Raw genomic sequence first — 20,559 nt, 5'->3', positions numbered from 1 at the left:
GATATTAGGTCGGAGTATGCCCAAACTGAGTTTGGATCGTGCCGCGATGCAAGAACCAGCTCATGACTAAGGGCCCCGCATGGGTTCGAAACTAGTCGGGCATACTCCGACCTAATATTACGTGAGTTTTAGCCGTGTTTCATAATCAATTAATAAAAACTGAGTTTCACGCGAATGAAGTCGTGGGTCTGCCTAATTGCAAATCAAGAACTTAAGATTCTATGTATATATTCTTACTTATAAAGTAGTACCTAAGATAATCGTATTTATTTAGATCTAAGCGTATGAACTCATACTTAAGAAAACAAAAACATTTTATTTTATTATAACTTCCAATTCCCACAATATCGAATTATTTTTGTAAAGCATAATAATTATTCTAGAGAGAATTTCAGTAAATCTCTCTTAAAACAGCACTGACCGTAGTTATTTAAAATTTCCAGCATTTTACGTACTCTATAAAGGTTTCAGTTAAAGTCTGATTATTTCAACCCCTTTCCATTGAAGTATGCCTATTGGAAACCCCTGTAAAAGTAAAATGAACCAAAATCCCTTTAGTTTAAGGTATAATTTTCTGTGCCAAAGAACCTACTAAACGATTAAAAAATACATAATTCGGCCCGATATCCACCCAACTTTAGTCTCGTATACGTGTAAAAATTCAACATTTTCTTGCTTCGTAAACGGCTTTCGAAGATTTATTTTTACAATATTTGTTTTAAAAGATTTCGTGAAAACCTAGCTCCAATTGATTTCGAGCTTCAGTTTTACAATTGTTTAAGTCTAACTCTGTACTCGTGGGTTAATGCCTAGACTAAAATATATAATATTTAGAATTTACAAATACCTATTAAGAAATATTTAATAATGAAATTTGGAATGGAAATAGACTTTACTCTGGATTGACACATAGGTTTCGAACCCATACGGGGCCCTTAGTCATGAGCTGGTTCTTGCATCGCGGCACGATCCAAACTGCGAAGCGGCTGCGCGACGCGCTGCTGCACGCATTGCGCTGAAACTAGTCGGGCATACTCCGACGTAATATCACGTGAGTTTTAGCCGTGTTTCATAATCAATTAAAGTCTCATCCTATATTTGTTTTATACTCAAATGGATAGCTTTTGCGACAATTCAAACAACATTTCAATTCCATAATTACGATCGAAAACTCTTACCTAAACAAATTTTATCGTTCAATATTTTTCTATTGTTATGACGTATACAATGATAATTAAATTCAAGCGATGAGATAATAGAACAAGAGCAAGTAAATGCTTTAGTGTTTATTTAGAAATAAAGATAGCTTCAAACTAAATTCACAAAATGACTAGCTGGTATTATGAAAGATTTTATATATAAAGTTAAGTAGATATAAGTAAAGGTCTTCGTCCGCGGAAGTCTGAGTCGAATATGTACTTTACAGATTTACTGGCTGTCGGCCTTCAGTCCATCATGTGCGTCATTATCAACCTATATTCGGCTCACTGCTGAGCTCGAGTCTCCTCTCAAAACGAGAGGGGTTAGCCCAATAGTCCATCAGGCTGGCCTTATGCGGATTGGCAGATGTTTTTCTTTATTTAATTTCTTAAAATGCACACAGCTGAAAAGTTGGAGGTGCATGCCCCAGACCGGATTCGAACCCACACCCTCCGGAATCGGAGGCAGAGGTTTTATCCACTGGACTATCACGGCTCTTATAATTAACTTGTGACGAATATTATGATTACATGAGTAAGAATTAATATAATAAATCATCATTAAAACAGCTTTGTAAGTAATGCATTATTTTAGAAAATCTTTGATTACTTTGAATAAAGATTAACTATAGTCTTAGTTATTTTTTAAAGACAGTTAGATGGCGTCACGCACTTTTATTTAGAACTTATAATGAGTAACTTTTCTTAAATATTTTTAGCGTAACTTTAACCGACTACGCAGCACACGCAACCGAAGCTGTCAAAAGGAAATTTGTTTTTCCGTGCTTAACCGCAAATAACATGTTAATTTCAGTTTAAATTGACGAAAAACAGTTGTTTACGGGTTCTTAGACTATAAATTGTATTTTGTAATATTGGAATTACCAAAAGATAACGCCTACATTCAATTTAATTAGATTTCATCGATACGAAATAGGCACAAACCAAAATTACCCTGAATATATTGATAAAATGATAGTTATCAATTAATCTAATATGTTTTCCAATTAATTATTATTATGATAGGGATGTGACAATGCTACATTCGACTCCTGGAATTATGTCGACTTGAGTTGACTTCTTTTATCATCTTTCAACATTTCATCATTCAATACCCCACTCGGTACCTACCCCATAACTACGACTAAATAACCAAAGCTAATAAATTAAATTTGGTTCCTCTGTTCGAGAGATACACGAGATACACGATACGTGCCATCACGTAGACAGACAAACATACAAACTTATAATGTATACCATATAACAACCCTCAATTTTCCATCGAGGGTTAATAATATACATAAATGTACATGTAAACACATACACAAACTTATGACTTTATAATATTAGTGGTGATGATCTACTTTTGTTGTTTAAATTGCCGACCTATAACCGTAAACCTATCGACACTCTTTTTCGAACTAAAATTAAACCACAGAAATAGAAAAAATAATTTAACTTAAATATTGTATTTTAAATATACAGCTACAACACAACACATGGATTCTACTAAAATAAAACGATATCGAGCAAAAACCTCCGTACACCAGTACGTTTGGTGTCAGTAACATCTCTAGTTAGATAATATTTCGTTATTGATTTAAATACAAAAATTCAATGTAATTACCGATTACTCCAATTACTCCAAATATGGCGGCGGGGCGAGCTCTCGTGTTTTTATTAGCGTTAAGTTGGGTAATTATACTTTAATTTTTTTATTTAACAAAGACTACCACAACAAAATTTTCGTAAATACATAAGAATTCAGTTTATCCCAAATCCCGCGGGAACTATGCATTTTTCCGGGATACAAGTAGCCTATATGTCGCTCAATAAATTCGTTTATCTTCCAGTGAAAGTCCCATTTACAATCAGTGCAGACGTACTAAACAGACAAACAGACGATAGTTTTAAAAAAGCTTTAATGTCTTTTTAAATTACAGACAAACACTTCAATTTTATTTATATTTAGCTTTTGGTTATACAGACTACGTAGATTAAATAGATTCAAAGGAAAAGCTCCTAAAATTCGTATTTCGTAGCAGTCTACGAGCTTGAGTGCTACGAATAAATACGATACAAACATTTTGTATGGTTGCCAGGCTATCGAAATACGAGTAATTGTTTCCACTTGAAACGAAACTTTAGTAGTTTTTTATATAAAAAAAAAATACCATTTTAATTCCCCGAATAAAAGGGATATTATAAGTCGACTGCTATGTGTCTGTTTGTAACACACAGTAGCACTGAAATACTACGTTATCCGTCACTGAAATGTGACTGTAAACAGATTCGGATGCGATTTTTTTTATATTAAAGCTGGTTTTCCAGTAATAGTTATCTATTCCTAAATAGCAGTTCCTCTTATGTTCCTAAGTATGTTTCAAAACTGGCTCGGACATTTACAAGTTACCTGTTCGAAGCCGAGGTGTAATTACATGTACCATATTCTGGCAAAAAATAAATTATTGGTTGATTGAATAATAAATCAAAAAGAGGGTTTTAACACTTTTAACAGACAGACGGAAAACAATGCAATGCTATAAAGATAGACGTCCACATATCCGCATCGTAAGTATTAGACGCATCGCATGAAATTTTACGGCAGATTCGTACGATCTGTACGATGGGGATCAGTGAACACAGTTGTATGACTTCTTATACAAAACATACTACGATCCGTTTTATGTGATCCATCCGATACTTACGATACGGATGAGTGGACGCCTACCATTAGGGTTCCATTTTTTCCTTTTGTGGTGCAGAACCCTAAAACTGGCAGCCAAGAGTTGCTTATCACTGTATTTCACTGCTATATTAATCACATAGGTACACCTACAGAATACATAACAGAAAGATTAGATAACAAAATTTCTGTCATCCATTAGGTCAAATATTTAGATAATTTTATATTATTCTTCTTATCGATCGAGTTTGCCAGATAACGAGCAGATTAGGCTACCAGATTGAATCTATTTATGTAACACTAGCCCCGCGGTTTTACCCGCGTAGTTCCTGTTCCCGTTAGAATAAAGGGGATAAAAAGTGGGATAAAATATAGCCTATGCAAATAACGTGGTTTTCTACGAGTAAAATAATGTTCAAAATCGGTTCAGTAGATCCAGAGATTACCATCATCCTCATAAATTATCAAACCTTCCTTTCAACATCAAATATTTCCTCATTATACTCGTAATATTAATTCAGATATCAGTTAATAGCCTAATCAGAAATAAGAAAAACTTCGCTATGTTGAAGAAAAATGAAACTAATTTCATCCAGCCATAAATATACATATGAATTATTGTATTTTTTTTTATGTTTATTAGGTCAGTGCCGCGCCCGCTCCCGACGCGGTGGACTTCATTGAGAATGTTCGAGATGGTAAGAAAAGTTATATTTCTGTTTTCCATACAAATAGTCCAAACTGCAACTCAAATTGACAGAACAATGAGTAGCATTAAGTTACGCTTCCCTGGCGATTGCCTAGACATCTTCATCATCATGAGCACCAAATCTCCTCTCTTTATAAGATGAGATTGGTTGCTGGAACTCACCATGCTGTTCCGATATGCGTAGGCGGTCTTAGTGGTTATACAATACAGTATTACAATATGGTAAAAATATAACCTAACCCTGCAAGGGTTAGGTTATATTTTACTATCTTACTATTTTTTACGGACCAACAATAGAGTCCAACAGCGGGGATCGAACCCATAACCTCTCGACGTTGAACCCAACCCATTGCACAGAACGTGGAGCTATTGGTTGGTTTAAAAAAAAGCAAAGATGAATATATCATACTTATTGTCCGACCCATGTCGTTCCAGGTGGTATGAGCAGGATCGTCTCCGGCTGGGAAGCGGAGGAGGCGCAGATCCCCTACCAGCTGTCCATCCGGATGGTGGCCCCGGCCGGTAACGTGTTCAGCTGCGGCGCCACCATCATCCACAGCGAGTGGGCCCTCACTGCCGCTCACTGCACCGCTAAGTTAGTAGCACAAATTTTTACTTTAGCTACCGCACTGATCCCACAATGCTCCAAGCTCCAATTCCTATAATAGGGATGATGACAGTTTTTTAAATTGTATATAAATTAAGAGTACGCTAATAGTAAAGCAATTTTGTAAAAGTAACAGGGTATCTGCCATCATTACTTTCGGAGCTACAGGGATTTAAAGGGTCAGATTTGCGGCGCTGCCGCGGATCCCTGAAAAACGCCCCATACAAAATGGTACGATTTAATGACTTCGTAGATACATAATGATCGTTAGATTTGTATGGACGTTCAAACAAAATCACTAATATCTTTGTTATGTTGTCACATTTAATGTATAAGGAAGCTTTAACTGTATGAATTTTCATCTAATTACGATAAAAGATTTTTAATAGATTTTGAAATTTTATAATCTCATTTATTTTGCAAATATCCAGACTATCTTTGCTTTTTATATATAAATTAGTTAACATTGACCCTATTTACCCGAATGTATCATAAAAATCAATATATTCAAACCCATTCGAAGTCTAATCCTTTCTTTACTTTTAAAACTTCATGTTATGTTATGAGATAATGTTGGTAATTAAAATCGAAAACTTAAAATTAAAGTTACGAGAGTTCCAAGGAGCCTTAGTCCGAGAAGAGCTACTCAGACAGGGTTATTTTTATACGGAGAGAGTTCTGATACTTTAGGTATGGGTGCCCCTGACCTGGCTGGTCCTACAGGCTGAATCGTGGCAGGGCGAGCCCGGTACTTGATCTTGGTGGTCCCGGGCCGCCTTCTTGACTTGCTACAAGTTGTGTGTCGCCATCCTTGTACCTCTTGTGAACACACTCCGGCTTTTGGCGCTTCACTGATCCCCGGGTCCATTAACTGGCACCACAGCGTTCTGAGCCATTCTACTTCTTATGACAAAGATGCGCGAACCTCGTAGCCGATGTAAGGTTGCTACCGAGGATTATTAACTCAATAGTGGTTTATTAACTTTTCGCCACCCCTTTTGAAGACGATTGATACGCTCGTAAAAACGATTGACGTATGACATACGGCGGACTCCCATCTCACACTCTAGAGGGAGTCACTTCTAGAAGAAGCCCAAACCTAACGGACTTTGGCCTCAGCGCCTTGATAACGTTCGAGGCATTAATGGCTGATGTTGATGGTCTCTGTTTACAGCCGAGTAACCATCGTCATCCGCGCCGGCGCCACCGCTCTGAGCCACCCCGAGCTGCTGTTCGAGACCACGGACTACATCAACCACCCGGAGTACGACGAGTCGCTCACGAGGGTGCAGCCTCATGACATCGGCGTTATTAAATTCAACCGTGTGCTCGAGTTCAACGGTAAGTTACATTCTTGTGAATGCCAGCGCCGACTACAGAGATAGCATCGGCTATTCAGACAGCGTCGGCTAAACAGACAACGTCGACTATATAGACAGCGTTTACTCTGAGCCACCTCGAGCTAACAGTAACGGTTATACCGCCAAACTTGAGAGTCTGAACTACGCTGGTTTCGCAGTTTGAAACATATCTCAGCCGGAAAACGATGCCGAGTCGTTCTTAGTGTTGCAATGTCAGAGTGAACTCCTCTACCCTCTATCCTCTTGTGAAGCCAGTTTTGGCTACGGTTACGAAGACTTATAGACCTACTCGTACCTAGCTGAGTTTCTTGTGGGTTCTTTTTTAGAGTCAGGTGCATTTGGAGACGCTCATACCTAGTTATAGACATAGCTATAGGAAAGCAGTCATGCTGAAAAATCGACCTATTTTTTGTTTACGCGCTAATTGGACATCACCTACCTGCCTAGACATATATCTGCAAATAAATATAAATTGATTTATTGATTGATTGGTTGAAATTCAATTCAAATTCAAATACAAAATTGAGTTCTGCGCTCATAACTGTAAAACTAAAATCTGTAACTACGTCGTCACCAGGCTCGTGTACTCTTCAGGCTGAAATATATAAATTCTGAAGCCTTTCACCAGATCATATCTAGGCCATTAAAAAAATCACAAATTGCTACAAACAGAGCATATTCTCAGGTACGAGTATACTTAATTCGCATAAAAGAGCTTATTATCCTTGATACAATCCAGTTATATAGGATATTCAATTAAATAAAAATATAACTGGTCATTAGATGTGCTTGTAGTTAAGTTACAGTAGTTAATGTGCCAACAAATAATCGACTAATATTTCAACCTTTAGGGTGAAAGTCATCAAAATTTCCTGCTGATTTAGATCGTTCTTTTCAGATCGCATCCAACCGATCAGGCTGCAGTCATCCGCGGACATGGACAAAAACTACGAGAACATCAGACTCCAAGCTAGCGGTTGGGGACGGACGTGGACTAACGGTTCGACTTCAGAACTTCTTTTACTTTTGCTTTTAGTAATTCCTTTTATACCTACCACAGATTAAAGAAATAATAGGCAGATAGAGCACACGGAACACGGCAGTAATGCAGCCATTCAAAAACTAATTAATACATTCTTGAGTCAGTACGACACAAAGCGTCGCATCAGTATCAGCTTATGGTTTTAAATATTTCAAAATCTGTACACAAAACGAAAAAAAAAGATATAGTATTTTTATAGGTTCAAAATTGATTATTAGTCTATTATGACCTTTACGTAATTGTTGTTAGTGTTAAATCTTGAAATACAAATTATGAAAAAGTTTGTCAACTTAAATGAAAGTAAATTAAGTTTTGTGAATGACAAAGGGACGCGTGACGTTTGTTTTTTTATGGGTACTCGTATCACCGGCCTTAACGCGCTGCTTGTAAACACTCATTCTGTATAATTCTATAATCTGTGATACCTACTAATAATTGCAAAAGATAGCCCAACTGTGGAAAACCATTACCTATAAACACTTCACAGGGCATCCAAGGAACACTAAGGGTGCTATCCAGTTTCTATCAACCTAAGGTCTGGGTGTTAAACCTCACGTTATGACGTATACAGGCACGCCCGGCTGTCCCGTTGTTATTACCGGTTGTCCCGGTTGTCACGTTGATTACAGGCAACCGGGTATAGTTCAGACCGTAACCCAGTAAAAATATGCTGCTTGATGGCAAAAATAACAATACCTAATACCTACTTCTAACTGTTTCTACTAAAGCCACTGCTCCTTGCCGAGTTAACCTACCGACCATTTAATATTTTTGGATTCATTAGCTTTATTCTAATTGATTTATTTTGAAAGACACGTTCTTCTATCATTACGGCTAAGTATTTTGATAGTGTTCTATATAAACCCAGGTCCGTCACCCGAGGTCCTGAACTGGGTGTACCTGCTCGGCACCAGCAACCCGTTCTGCAGAACTGCTTTCGGCGGAAGCTCCATCGTTGTCGACTCCACCATCTGTGCTGGAGCCTACAACGTCAGCAGCCAGTCCACTTGCCAGGTTTGTTATATCTTTTCTATACCTTTCTGGAATACTCATCTTGTTTTATGAGGCAAAGTGCGAACCAACTACATTACTTACTCTGTTCATATAAATAAAATTGAAGTTTAATGACATTTTTTGTCTATCTGTTTTTCCGGGGTAATTTCAGAATCAGCTGAAACGATTTTTACAGGACTTTCACTAGACGATAGAGGAGGTTACTAAGAATAAAAGCTAGTTTTATCTCGAAAAATCTAATCCCTCGGTATTTGAGAAAAACTGTATTTCAATCAGACGAAATTGCGAACGTCCGCTAGTTTATTAATATTAATGGTCTAAGAAGAAAGAAATAGTATTTATTAATGAAGATAATACTTAAATTAGTTAAATAATATTAGTAAAAAATTTAATATGTATGCGTGTGTTGTCCACAGGGTGACAGCGGCGGCCCGCTCGTGGTCATCGACTACGACGGTGTGCCCACCGAAGTGGGCGTCACTTCCTTCGTGTCCAGCAGTGGCTGCCACACCGACTTCCCAGCTGGTGATTATGTGTTGATTATTATATCACTTAATTTAAACAAAGAAATTTAATTTCAGGCGTCTTAAACGGTGAAGGAAAGACATCCTGAGGAAACCTGCATACCTGAGAATTTTCTTAATTATCTACGTGTGTGAAGTCTACCAATCCGCATTGGGCCAGCGTGGTGGACTATTGGCCTAACCCCTCTCATTATGAGAGGAAACTCGTGCTCAGCAGTGAGCCGAATATGGGTTGAGAATGATGAATAAAATATATCATTAGGATTAAAAAATATATATTTATTAAACTAATATTTTAGAGGTAAGATTTAATTTTTTTTGTTATTACGGATATAACTCAAAAACTACTCGACCGATGAACATTCTTTCACCATTAGAATGTCTATTATCAACGAATAACATCTAAGCTGCATTGTGATCTCCGTATTGCCACGGACAAAGCCAATAACGCGAACCAAATGTTCCCGTTTCCCTCCGATGTTTTTTTTTTAATTATAGTCTGTGATATGAGTGGGTACGACAAATGACAATAAGACAATAAGTGCAACGGACGGAGATCGAACTTATGGCCTCTCAGTATTCAATCCGTCCCCGTGAACCGTGAAGTAATGAGGCTGATTAAAATTGATAAGGTTAATTCTTGCCTCAAATCTTTATTAACATTTTATTTTTATATATTTATTGGAATACCTAGTAAGTGTACCTACCTCAACGGTAAACTTACTAGGTATCCCAACTACGCTAACCTACTGAAAAATTCTCGAAAGAAATAAGAACTCAATATTTTGGCCCCGCATTTCATGATCCAAAGGTAGCTTTTTGTGTTCTGTAGGCTAACCATTGGACCTTACTGTTTACTGATCGATTTTAATCAAATATATTCTCTTTTTCAGGCTTCATCCGCCCAGGGCCGTATCACAAATGGTTTACTGAAGTGACCGGAATTGACTTCGACTGGCAACCCTCACCCCCGAACGACGATGCATTCCTACTAATTGAACAATAAACATGATCCACTAGCTAATATAATAATCAGCGGCATGCATGGTGCACTTCACATGCATATAAATAATTTACCTAAAAACTCAATCATTTACTTTATTATTATATACATGGCAACACCAATAATTCTGTGGGTAAAATAAATGTATTCATGCCATTGACTACTGTGATTGTGTATTTATTTCTCAGACCAATTACCTTCTATTGGACTTGTATAGCACTCAAATTCACCAATAAATTTGTCTGTCGTTTTTTGAGGGGGACGAGGTAAACTCACAAAACGAAAATATTCGACACCATTAAATATATCCTGTGTCACATATTACATACACATTGATGTCACTTAATGCAATAACGTGTTGATACAGTCTGTCATTACTTTTAGAAATGGAAGATTTATCTACTAATACAAAAAACACCCTGTACAAAGTATAAAAACACTTTGTACTACCTTGTTTGGTATGTATATCTTTGTCACAACCCGGTTTTAGCAAATTACGTTCCGTTTATGACAAGGGCTTTCCATTACCTTTTATCTGCTTCTGATTACCGGCTTTCTTAGAACCGTGTTTACGTGTAAACGTTAAATGTGTTATTTAGAAAGAAATCAATTATGTATTTTAAACCAATGTTATTACCATACAGTGCTCCTCTTATTATTATTCACTTCAAAGAGGTTACGAAACGTACACCAGATTCCGTGCTACCCTTTGACTCACAGAACATAGAACTCTAAATACGTGAGGACAGTATCGCACGATTACAACAATGAAACATTGATTCTATAGAAACGGTTTTTATAAACGCATTAGATCGTTGATCTTATACTTTGGCAAAAGGGATATGATCTAGCGAGGCAGGTCCTTAGATAATTTGTCTTTCAATTAATGTGCTACCCGCATTATTTCCACTAGCAACATTACATTGTCCGTCAGCTTTTGTCAAAAAGACTAGAAATTAAAGCCGTTTATAAAATCAGCTGTCATTGTGTAATGTATTGTCTATAGTCTATACTGTCATGTCATTGTCATCCGTTTTTATTTTTATTACCGTTTGTAAAATTCTTTAAACGACGTGTTCGGTTTGCTTCATTTCTAAATATTGTTCTTTGGAATTACATAGTGTAATCAAAAATGAGTCCGTGGCCGGAGGTTTTGACCGCGAAGTCGGAAAATCGACACGAAATTAAATTGGCAGGTGCCGCAATTTCTAAGCGTATTACAGAGGAAGGTTTAGACAAGACATTGTTTCAATTAACCAATATAAATCTCCTAAATATAAGCGATACGTGTCTCACAACGATTCCAGATGATATACAACTACTTGTGAATCTACAATCGCTTTTGTTGTACGGTAACAAAATACCAGAGTTCAATGAAAAAATAACCTCTCTACCGAAGTTAAAAGTGCTCGATTTGTCCCGAAACCAACTATCCGCTATATCAGAAAGTCTCAACAAGATGAAAGAACTCACCAGTATTAATTTCAGTTCAAATCAGATTACAGAAATGCCGAAATTAGGCGATTTTCCTAACTTGATAATAATCGATCTTTCGAACAACAAATTGTCTTCTTTCTTGGACACGGAGAATGCAAATTTGCCACATTTGACTGACTTGAAGATAAAAGGTAACGAGATAGAGTCAATTCCAAGCCACATAGTGCGCACAATGCCATCTCTGAAGAACTTTGATCTGGGGGATAACAAAATCAAAACAGTGCCCGGGGAGCTTGCTGGCCTGGCTAAATTAAAAGGTATGTCTGTTAATTTGCTTTTAAAAAATATTTTTATGTAATCTGACATAAATCTTAATATTAATCATTTTTACATGTTTTAAATTTGCAATATGATGCAATATTTTTTCTGAATAAAGCAATCTTATTTATATTCAAACAAGAACAGGGGCTTAGCTTAGAAACCAGTTGCCTTATTAGAGAGGAGTTCAAGATGTTTTTGGGGAGGTCTTCTGATACCCTTACGACTTAATTTTTAGTGGAGGCTTCAAAATATCTGTTGTTTAAGTGAGGTTTGCAAATTTTGAGTTGTTACATAGAAGGAGCAGGATTTTGTATATTATATATTAAATCAAATGAATGTAATGTTGTGCAATTTCAAATTAGGTTTGGTTAGCACATAAATGTACTACAATTTTATGTACAACAATAAATTTTTAAATGTCATTAATCTTTAGCCCTACACACTGAAGTCCCAGGCTCCGTTCAGTGTTTATCTTTCTGTTGAGTAATGTACCCACCACCCGCATGGTGAATCAATGGAATTTTAAAATATATTTAAAAAATAATTGTCTCATACTGATCAATATACAATGCTGTACAAATATAATTAACTAGTGACTTTGTCTGCCCTTACCTTAATCTGGTACTGTCTCAAAATCTGTTCTTAGCAAAGTCCACTAAGTATAAACTAAATCCCAGCCAGATTTAAATTTTATGTAAAGATGGTTTTGATGAGTAACTTTTTACTTCTTATATTCACAGAACTAAATCTAAAAGGCAACAAGTTATCAGACAAGCGTCTAATGAAACTGGTGGATCAGTGCAGAACCAAGCAAGTGACTGACTACATTCGGGAGCACTGCCCCAAAGAAGACAACACACAGGACACAGGAAAAGGGAAAGGAAAGAAAGGTATGTGATTATTTACCTTAACAGTGTCATATTAAAAATTAACAATTAATGTGCACTTCTTCCCTATCCCTATTCTACACCATACCCCTACACTACCCCTTGACTGTTAAATGTTTGCACGGGAAATAGAAAAAGGTTGTTTTATGGTTTTCACAGCACATATATATATATAAAAAATTATTAAGATAATTATAATTAAAACACTATATTGACAGAAATGAAAATCTGTCAACAGAATAGGAATGAATTGTACATGATGCTCTAATTTGTATTTGTAGGCAAGAAACCAGAAGAACCACCACCTGATGATGTGAGCGAGTTGTGTCATGCCATGAGAATTCTGCATGTAGAGGATCACACACTGAGGATTAGACTGGAAGAGAGTGAAGTGTGGAACATCCGCCCCTTCATCCTGTGCTGCATAGTCTCCGAGTTGAAGTTTGATGATGCCTCGTTCAAAAAGTTCATACAGATGCAAACAAAACTCCACGACACAGTGTGCGATAAACGTAACATAGCAACTATTGCTACTCACGACCTTGATAGAATACCCCAAGGTTTGTGTATTATGTTTTATTTTTTTTTTACCTACCCATTGAGGTTTCATTACCTGGTTTATTAACCTATGTTATTATTGCTTGATTAAATGTGTCAAATAAAAACCATAATATTTTTTTATGATTGAAAAAAAATATTGATAATTATGAAATAATTACTTGAACAAAAAATGTTTGCTACATGTTATGACACTTTTAATTTTTCTTTAATTTGTCCCCAAGGGACAAGCAATGATTGTTGACCATACAGTCTAGAGCTATTGTTATAGTTCTTTAAGAGTTCTTTGGTTTATTTGTTAATTTTTTTGTTTTTTTAAGCTTGTTGGTAACAGAAAAAAAATTTACAAATATAATAATACAGCTTCACTTTTTTTCTCTCTACCACGCGATGGACGCATGCATGGCACCCGCACGGTGAATCCATGGAATGCTAAGATATTCGTCTCATATTACTTTGCCGCTTCTTTTCTTCAAGAAACATATTTTTAGTCATTACTTATACATCATATTATTATTTCCATGTACTTTAATAAGGGTGTATACCTGGGTTCCCGTGGCCGACATAGTATTGGCCGGTGGGCATCCCCTTTTAATTCATTTTGTTTGTTTACAGGTGACCTAACATACACAGCTCTACCACCGCATAAGCTGTCTCTCACTCCGCTGTCGAGGAGCAAGGAGTACACAGGGGAGCAACTGTTCCAACAGCTGCAAGCGGAGGCTGAAACACTGAGGAAGGAGAAAAAGAGAAATGTCTATTCCGGCATTCATAAGTAAGTTGAGTAACAAGTATGAAGTAATTCAAAAAGTTTTAAAACTACATACTGTATTAGCCTTTATCCTGAGAAGATTTAAAAAAGATCCCCTATACACACATTTTGGTCAAATTTATAATACCTCTCTTTAGGTTGAGGGTTTAATGTTCTGTTTCTATAGTTAAGTCATTAATTGTTTTAGGTATTTGTATCTCTTGGAAGGAAAATCTAAGTACCCATGCCTGATGACTTCCGCATTAAGAGTGATAAGCTTCCCACCTATCACAAACTCTGATGTTACTAAAGTAAGTGTATCAATACTGACTTTTTTTACTTGTAGAAACCAAAATGGGTGAGGATTTTCATCCTACGTCTTACAAGTTCATCTGCTTCCATGTTATATTGTATCATCACTTACCATCAGGTGAGATTGCAGTCAAAGGCTACCTTGTAAGAATTAAAAAGAACTGTATTGAAAGTGCCTACCCTAGTTAAAAGCCTTGGAGTCCAGTGTGGGTCAAGCTAGACTTACATGTCACTACTTTTTATTATAATGGCCCTGGATACAATAGACTGTGATGGACTTGCCAATGCACAACTTTAAGCAATGTGTTAAAAAACATTTACTTAGTCGAGGTTACTACACTATTGATGAGTTCCTTAACGATAAAGGTGCTTGGAGGCCATTGGATCAGCTTCCACCTTCACACAGGAAATAAAACTATAAGAAATTGTAATTTAATTGTTATCAAATGTAAATTATAATACTGTATGACTTTTTCAAAAGAGCAACTGTTGAGTTTCTTGCCGGTATCTTCTCAGCAGAACCTGCCTTCCGAACCGGTGGTAGAATCTTTACAAATAGTCAACTGACGTGTCAAAAGTGCTTGTAAATTGAGCCTACTTGAAATAAATGAATTTTGAATAATAAAAAACTAACTATTAAGATAGCCTTTTACAGGCATAAAAGTTTTAACAAGTAACTTTGCTCAGTGGGCGATGGAGCAAGCTATCTTCAGCTATCTCTTTGTGATTGAATCAGAAAAGATATCCACAGGAACCAAGATAACAGACATAGCTCAACGAATCACAAGACTTAATGTTGCAATGGTGGCAATCGGGGACATATAGATTGAAGAACCAATAAAAATTGGGGTCCCAAGGTTTGGAGTCCATACAAAAGGCATTTGTCCAGCTGTGAAAGTCTATCAGCTGATGTGATGATATTGTTTTGTAATTTACGAAAATTGTACCTACAATTTACTTTATTTAATTTTGAATTTGGCTTTATTTATTTATTCATTAATTTTTTTAAAATTAATATTAATTATTATCCCGTCACAGATGTCTGTGAACAGCAGGTCAATGCTGGTGGAGGTGACGTCCCACTCCTCGATGGGCGCCTGCAAGACAGTGCTGGACAAACTGTTGCTGGAGTGCCTCATGCTGGGCATTGGAGACGGAGACGATGAGGAGTACCACTCTCTCACTGTGCAGCAGGTGAGCATTACTGGTTATTAGCCAATGTCATATAATATGTGCATATGGTTGGAAAGTAATAAAGAACTCCTTCCAAGAAATTTCTCAAAAGATCTACTACTATAGTTAGGTTGGTAATAAAACAACCTCTATTATCCACTATTTCTATCGCATATTGTTCATATATAACACATAAATTAAGACCTAACAAATGAACTAACTATAAATGGCTATGTAGTTAGTCTGTACGCAGTAGAAGTAGGTGCGAGAGGATTACCAGCAAAATCTCTATAACTTGCTTAAAGACGTTGGCCTCTCTAGAAGTGCAGCTAGTTCTATATTAGAACGAGTATCCAAAGCTGTCTAATAGGATCTTACCAAATTTGGGGGCAGGGAGAACAACACGAGCAGAGAACTGGGAGTGTTGATCGATCGTCATGGAATTCCTTCACCCTACATCCTGTAGTCACAAGTTCAGGACTCTGCTTGGAGTTTTCTCTCTACCACGCAATGGACCCCGCACCCGCACGATGAATCCATGGAATGCTAAGATATTTGTCTCATCTGTTCACTTTCTTATCTAAAAAGATTTACTCCAAAGTAGTAAGGGGATAAAATATGACCTATGACACTCACAAATAACGTGACTTACTACTACTACTACTACTAGTATTACTAGTATTAAAATAATTTTCAAAATAGATCCAGAGTTAAGATCCCCCTAAGACACCACAAACTTTACTTCTTTATAATATTAGTATAGCCTACATCTGTACTACTCATTGTATGTAAGAACAAAAGAACATACTAAACAAAAAATATCTCTGGTCGGCAGGAGGTAATGGTATACTTAATATATTGTTTGTCCGTCTTTCACGGCAAAACGGAGTGACAAATTGAAGTGATTTTTTAAATGGAGATGGTTAAAAGGATGGAGAGTGACATAGGCTACTTGTGGTCACTTTATGACCCCCCATTTCCCTATAATGTGGGGTAGAAGTTTGTTTGGAGAATTCCGCACTTTTCAAGGTAGAAAGCTAAAAATTGGTATGCAGACTAAATGTGACTAATAAAAAAACCGTGCATCATTTTTTTTTTATCCATCCCCAACCCCTTAATAGAGGGGGTGAAGAGATTTTATATGGGACTTTTCGCAGTTTTCAAAGTAGGTAGCTAAAAATCGATAGATAGAGGTAGTATAGGGTAGGATGAAGTAGGGTAGAGGTAGGGTGGAAGTATGGAAGAAGCGCACATTAGTCAAAGCGAAGCTCGACTAGGGCCGCTAGTATGGTATAATGGTATATGGTTGTTCCAGGTGAAAGTGGTGGACACAGAAGGCAACTTGAAGAGTGTGTACCCGTCGCGCACAGACTGCGTGTACGAGTCAGGCATCAAGGTGTACCGGTTGCCCAAGAAGTAGATGTCTATGGTCACTCTGTTTTTTTTTTTAATTTATTTTTTACTTGCTTGGTGCTTAACTTAGCGTCGTTTCAAACGACATAAATGTTATTGGGCTCTGATTCTTTTTACGTGGATATTGTGATACACATTTGTGCGTGGTGTGTCAAAGCTCTATATTTCCTTTTTAGAGTAAAGCTGGCGATATTAGCCCTTATCTATTTATTCTGGTCGTGTGAGCAGCTTATGGTGCACTGGTACAAGTAGCACAGGTTATTGAAAATGCGCAGTCGGTGTGTTGCAACTTCAGAGCGAACTAGTTGTGGGATGCGATGGAAATTGTAACAAAAATGGTGACTAGTGTGTATAATTGGGTATTGGACTACCTTTAGAGTACCGATTTTTACGTACGACTTTGGAAAATTAAGTCAATCTTAACTAATTTACATACATAAAAACACAGATTGATATAATGTTTGTTAAATAAATAAGGTTCTAAAATTTCAGAAACTTTCAAAAATCTTCCAACATGCAGATATTAGTAATTTTGCTTTCACATCCATATAAATCTGACGATTTTTCAAAGTGACCCACGACAGCACTGCATAGCACAGCTGTGTCTTCAAAGTAATAATCGCAGATACACTGTCACTTCTACAAAATTGCTCTTTATTAGACTTCATTTCATTTTATTAGAATACATTTAATGTAAAAAATCTCAAGTGAATCAGGGCCCTATATTTTGGCTCACAAAAGATTGGGTCAATTTGAATATTATTAGTTAATTTTTATACAGAAGAAAGTAATTGAGTTAAAATCTAACTGCAAGCTCTATTGCAGTCATACAGACACCAAAGTAATGAAACTTACCTTTATACATCTAAGATTTACCCATATATTACGTTAATTGAATGTTATTGGGTAAAAATAATTAATCAAAGATTAAAGAAAAAAATTAAATAAGAAAATCAATATATACAAATATATTGATTTTCTTATTGTACTGTTTTTAATCTGAAAATTTGACTTCTGTCTTTTTTACCCTTCATAAGCAATGTTTTATTATATTTTTTTCTTTAATCTTTGTCTAAAAATCTATAAGCGTAATCATTGAATGTTGTAAAATACAAAAATTTTACTTTGCTAGATGTCTCCTTGCCTAAATGCCTGTTTAGCACTTGACATCTAATTGTAACTAATAGGTCAGTACCATAGATTTACATACATTTAGGGCATATCTAACAAATTAAATCTATGTCAAAATATTTATATTTTTATATTGCTTATTAGAGTATAGCTGCATTTCATTAAAACATTGAGTATTGATCATAAATCATTTAATACTTTGTATAAAGTTTTCAAGCCTTATAGCTCGACGGTAAAGGGGTCGGACTCATCATCGGATCGGGGTTCGATTTCCGCCCGCTGGACTTGGCGTACCCATTCCTAACAGTCTTTTCAGACTAGTTAGAGAAGAGTGGAAATATTGGTCGTATTTAAATGACAGGGCAAATATTCTTGGTTTTTTAAACTGTTTTTTTTTAACTGAGGGTAAGCCAAGAGTAAGAGGTTAAACCTCTTGGTAACGTAGGTAACGCGTTACCAAAAAGTTAAAAAAGTATAGCTGAACTCTGAAGTTGGTACGTTTGACACTTGCACTTGACAGAGCGAACTTCAGATTGATTTTCCGACCACAGACTATCTTAGATGTTTCTAAGTTGTTGCTGTCAAAATGTTCTTCACACCTCTCCGACAATGGAGGACAATTAAATTAAATAATTTATTAGATTCAATTAATTAAAGCAATTAGTTTATGTTATCACTTCTGTCGAGCGTGCCGAGACGCACACATATTTTTTTGAAGTATAACTAAATTTTACTGACCTCTGGCACAATATTGATATATTTGATGATAGAGGTCCTGGGTTCCATCAACTTGAGTCAATTTGGGACTTTGGGACTAAATTGGCTCAGGTCAGGTGATAGGCATCGGTCGTGGCTTGTTACCCTACCGGGAAAGACGCCAAGCGATTTAGCGTTTCGATATGATTCCAAGTAAAAACCGTAAAGAGTTATGGGTCGAAAATACTTGTACCTCTTTTAAGAAAGTCTGCTTTAGACTGCATAGTACTAAATAACAGACTTGATTGTAGACAAGTCTAACTTGTCATTCAATAAAATGAAAAATCTTTTAAATGTCTCATCCACTATCATCCTAGTTACAAATTAGCTTATATTATTCTTATATAACTGCCAAGTCATTTTCAATATGTTGCACAAACTCAAAATACCATAAAATCGAATATTTTATTAATAATTTACTCTTATATCACCCAAACAATAAAGTGAGGGTAGTATGTTGTTTTAAAACAATGTTTCCCGTTTTATACAGCTTGTCAGAAGACTTAATAAATATTGTTGTGATTTATTTTTGCGTCAATGTATAAATGTGGGTAGATTTAGACGTTACATATTGTCGACGTAGATAAGCAAGCTATTTCATACTGTGTCTAAAGACTCCATTCACCGTCTAATATTTAATGTCTGTGATTTCGATGTAACACATCAAAAAGTTTGTTGTACTAAGTGGTTTTAATTGTAAGATTGCAAAATAAATGTTTATTATTTCAAATATTACATTTGTTTGGTTTCAAGGTTTCCCTAAATGTATTACTACCTACATTAAATTAAGATCCGTGTTACTCGCATCTTAATAAATCAATCTATACTAAAAAATTAGTCTGTTTGTGGTTAGTCTGGTATGAAACTATGTGCGTACCTATATATATCTTATAATCTTACGTGCTTATAATTATTTACATTTTACACGATACTAAAACATAAGCACACTATGTTTAATGTTTGTCTGTTAGTCTAGGCTAATCTCTGGAATTAATGAACCGATTTAAATAAGATTTTTTTTTTTTTTTTCACTACGCACAATGGCCAATCAAATGGCTAAGTGCGGAAACGGCCCAGAACAAAGAAGAAGAAGAAGATTTTCACTGGCAGGTAGATATTTAGGTATTGGTATCTTATTTAGGTCAGGTACTTAGTATAGTAGAATTACGACATTTCACCTAGACCAGGGTAGGCGAACCAATGGCACGCGTGCCATTGATGGCACGCGACACAATATTTTGGGCACGTCGCCGATCATAAAACATGTGTAAAGTAGGTATTTGACATAAATTATTTGTCGTCTAACCTGCAGCAACAGAAGTCACACTAATTTTACAATAATTTAATTTATGCGTGTAATAAAAACATTCCAAAATGTACCTCTTTTGTTAACTTTATTTCATAAAGAGTTTTGATAGTATTTATTATTGTTATTCTCCAAATAATCAGAAAGTCAAAATTATTTGATGGCACGCCAATGACCCCATTAAACATTTTTTAGAAAAAATGGCACGTTGATGCATAAAGGTTCGCCTACCCTGACCTAGACGAAGTCACGGACTACTAAATTAATATATTTGGACAACACACACATTGTTACTAAGCCCAAACAAAGTACAACAGTGAAACATCGATTTTATAGTTTTTTTTTTATAAACACGTTAGATCGTGATCA

General features: G+C 36.0%; 2 protein-coding genes across 2 annotated transcripts; both read left to right on the top strand.

The window, feature by feature from the left end:
* The first annotated feature begins 2,849 nt into the window (after positions 1-2,849).
* Positions 2,850-10,411, top strand: LOC112045894 (collagenase-like). Its single transcript, XM_024082275.2, has 8 exons — positions 2,850-2,894; positions 4,529-4,583; positions 5,030-5,189; positions 6,376-6,542; positions 7,461-7,562; positions 8,473-8,618; positions 9,035-9,143; positions 10,036-10,411. The coding sequence occupies exons 1-8, from the start codon at positions 2,850-2,852 to the stop codon at positions 10,146-10,148; spliced, it is 897 nt and encodes a 298-aa protein (XP_023938043.1). The 3' UTR covers positions 10,149-10,411.
* Positions 10,412-11,169: 758 nt separating this feature from the next.
* LOC112045885 (leucine-rich repeat-containing protein 47) lies at positions 11,170-19,616 on the top strand. Its single transcript, XM_024082263.2, has 7 exons — positions 11,170-11,899; positions 12,644-12,793; positions 13,072-13,350; positions 13,964-14,123; positions 14,308-14,410; positions 15,450-15,605; positions 16,900-19,616. Exons 1-7 carry the CDS (start codon positions 11,278-11,280, stop codon positions 17,002-17,004), a joined length of 1,575 nt encoding a protein of 524 aa, XP_023938031.1. The 5' UTR covers positions 11,170-11,277; the 3' UTR covers positions 17,005-19,616.
* The last annotated feature ends 943 nt before the right edge of the window (positions 19,617-20,559 follow it).

This window comes from Bicyclus anynana, chromosome 8 (assembly GCF_947172395.1).
Source record: "Bicyclus anynana chromosome 8, ilBicAnyn1.1, whole genome shotgun sequence".
Lineage (NCBI taxonomy): Eukaryota > Metazoa > Arthropoda > Insecta > Lepidoptera > Nymphalidae > Bicyclus > Bicyclus anynana.
This window is presented reverse-complemented; position numbering and strand designations above follow the sequence as displayed.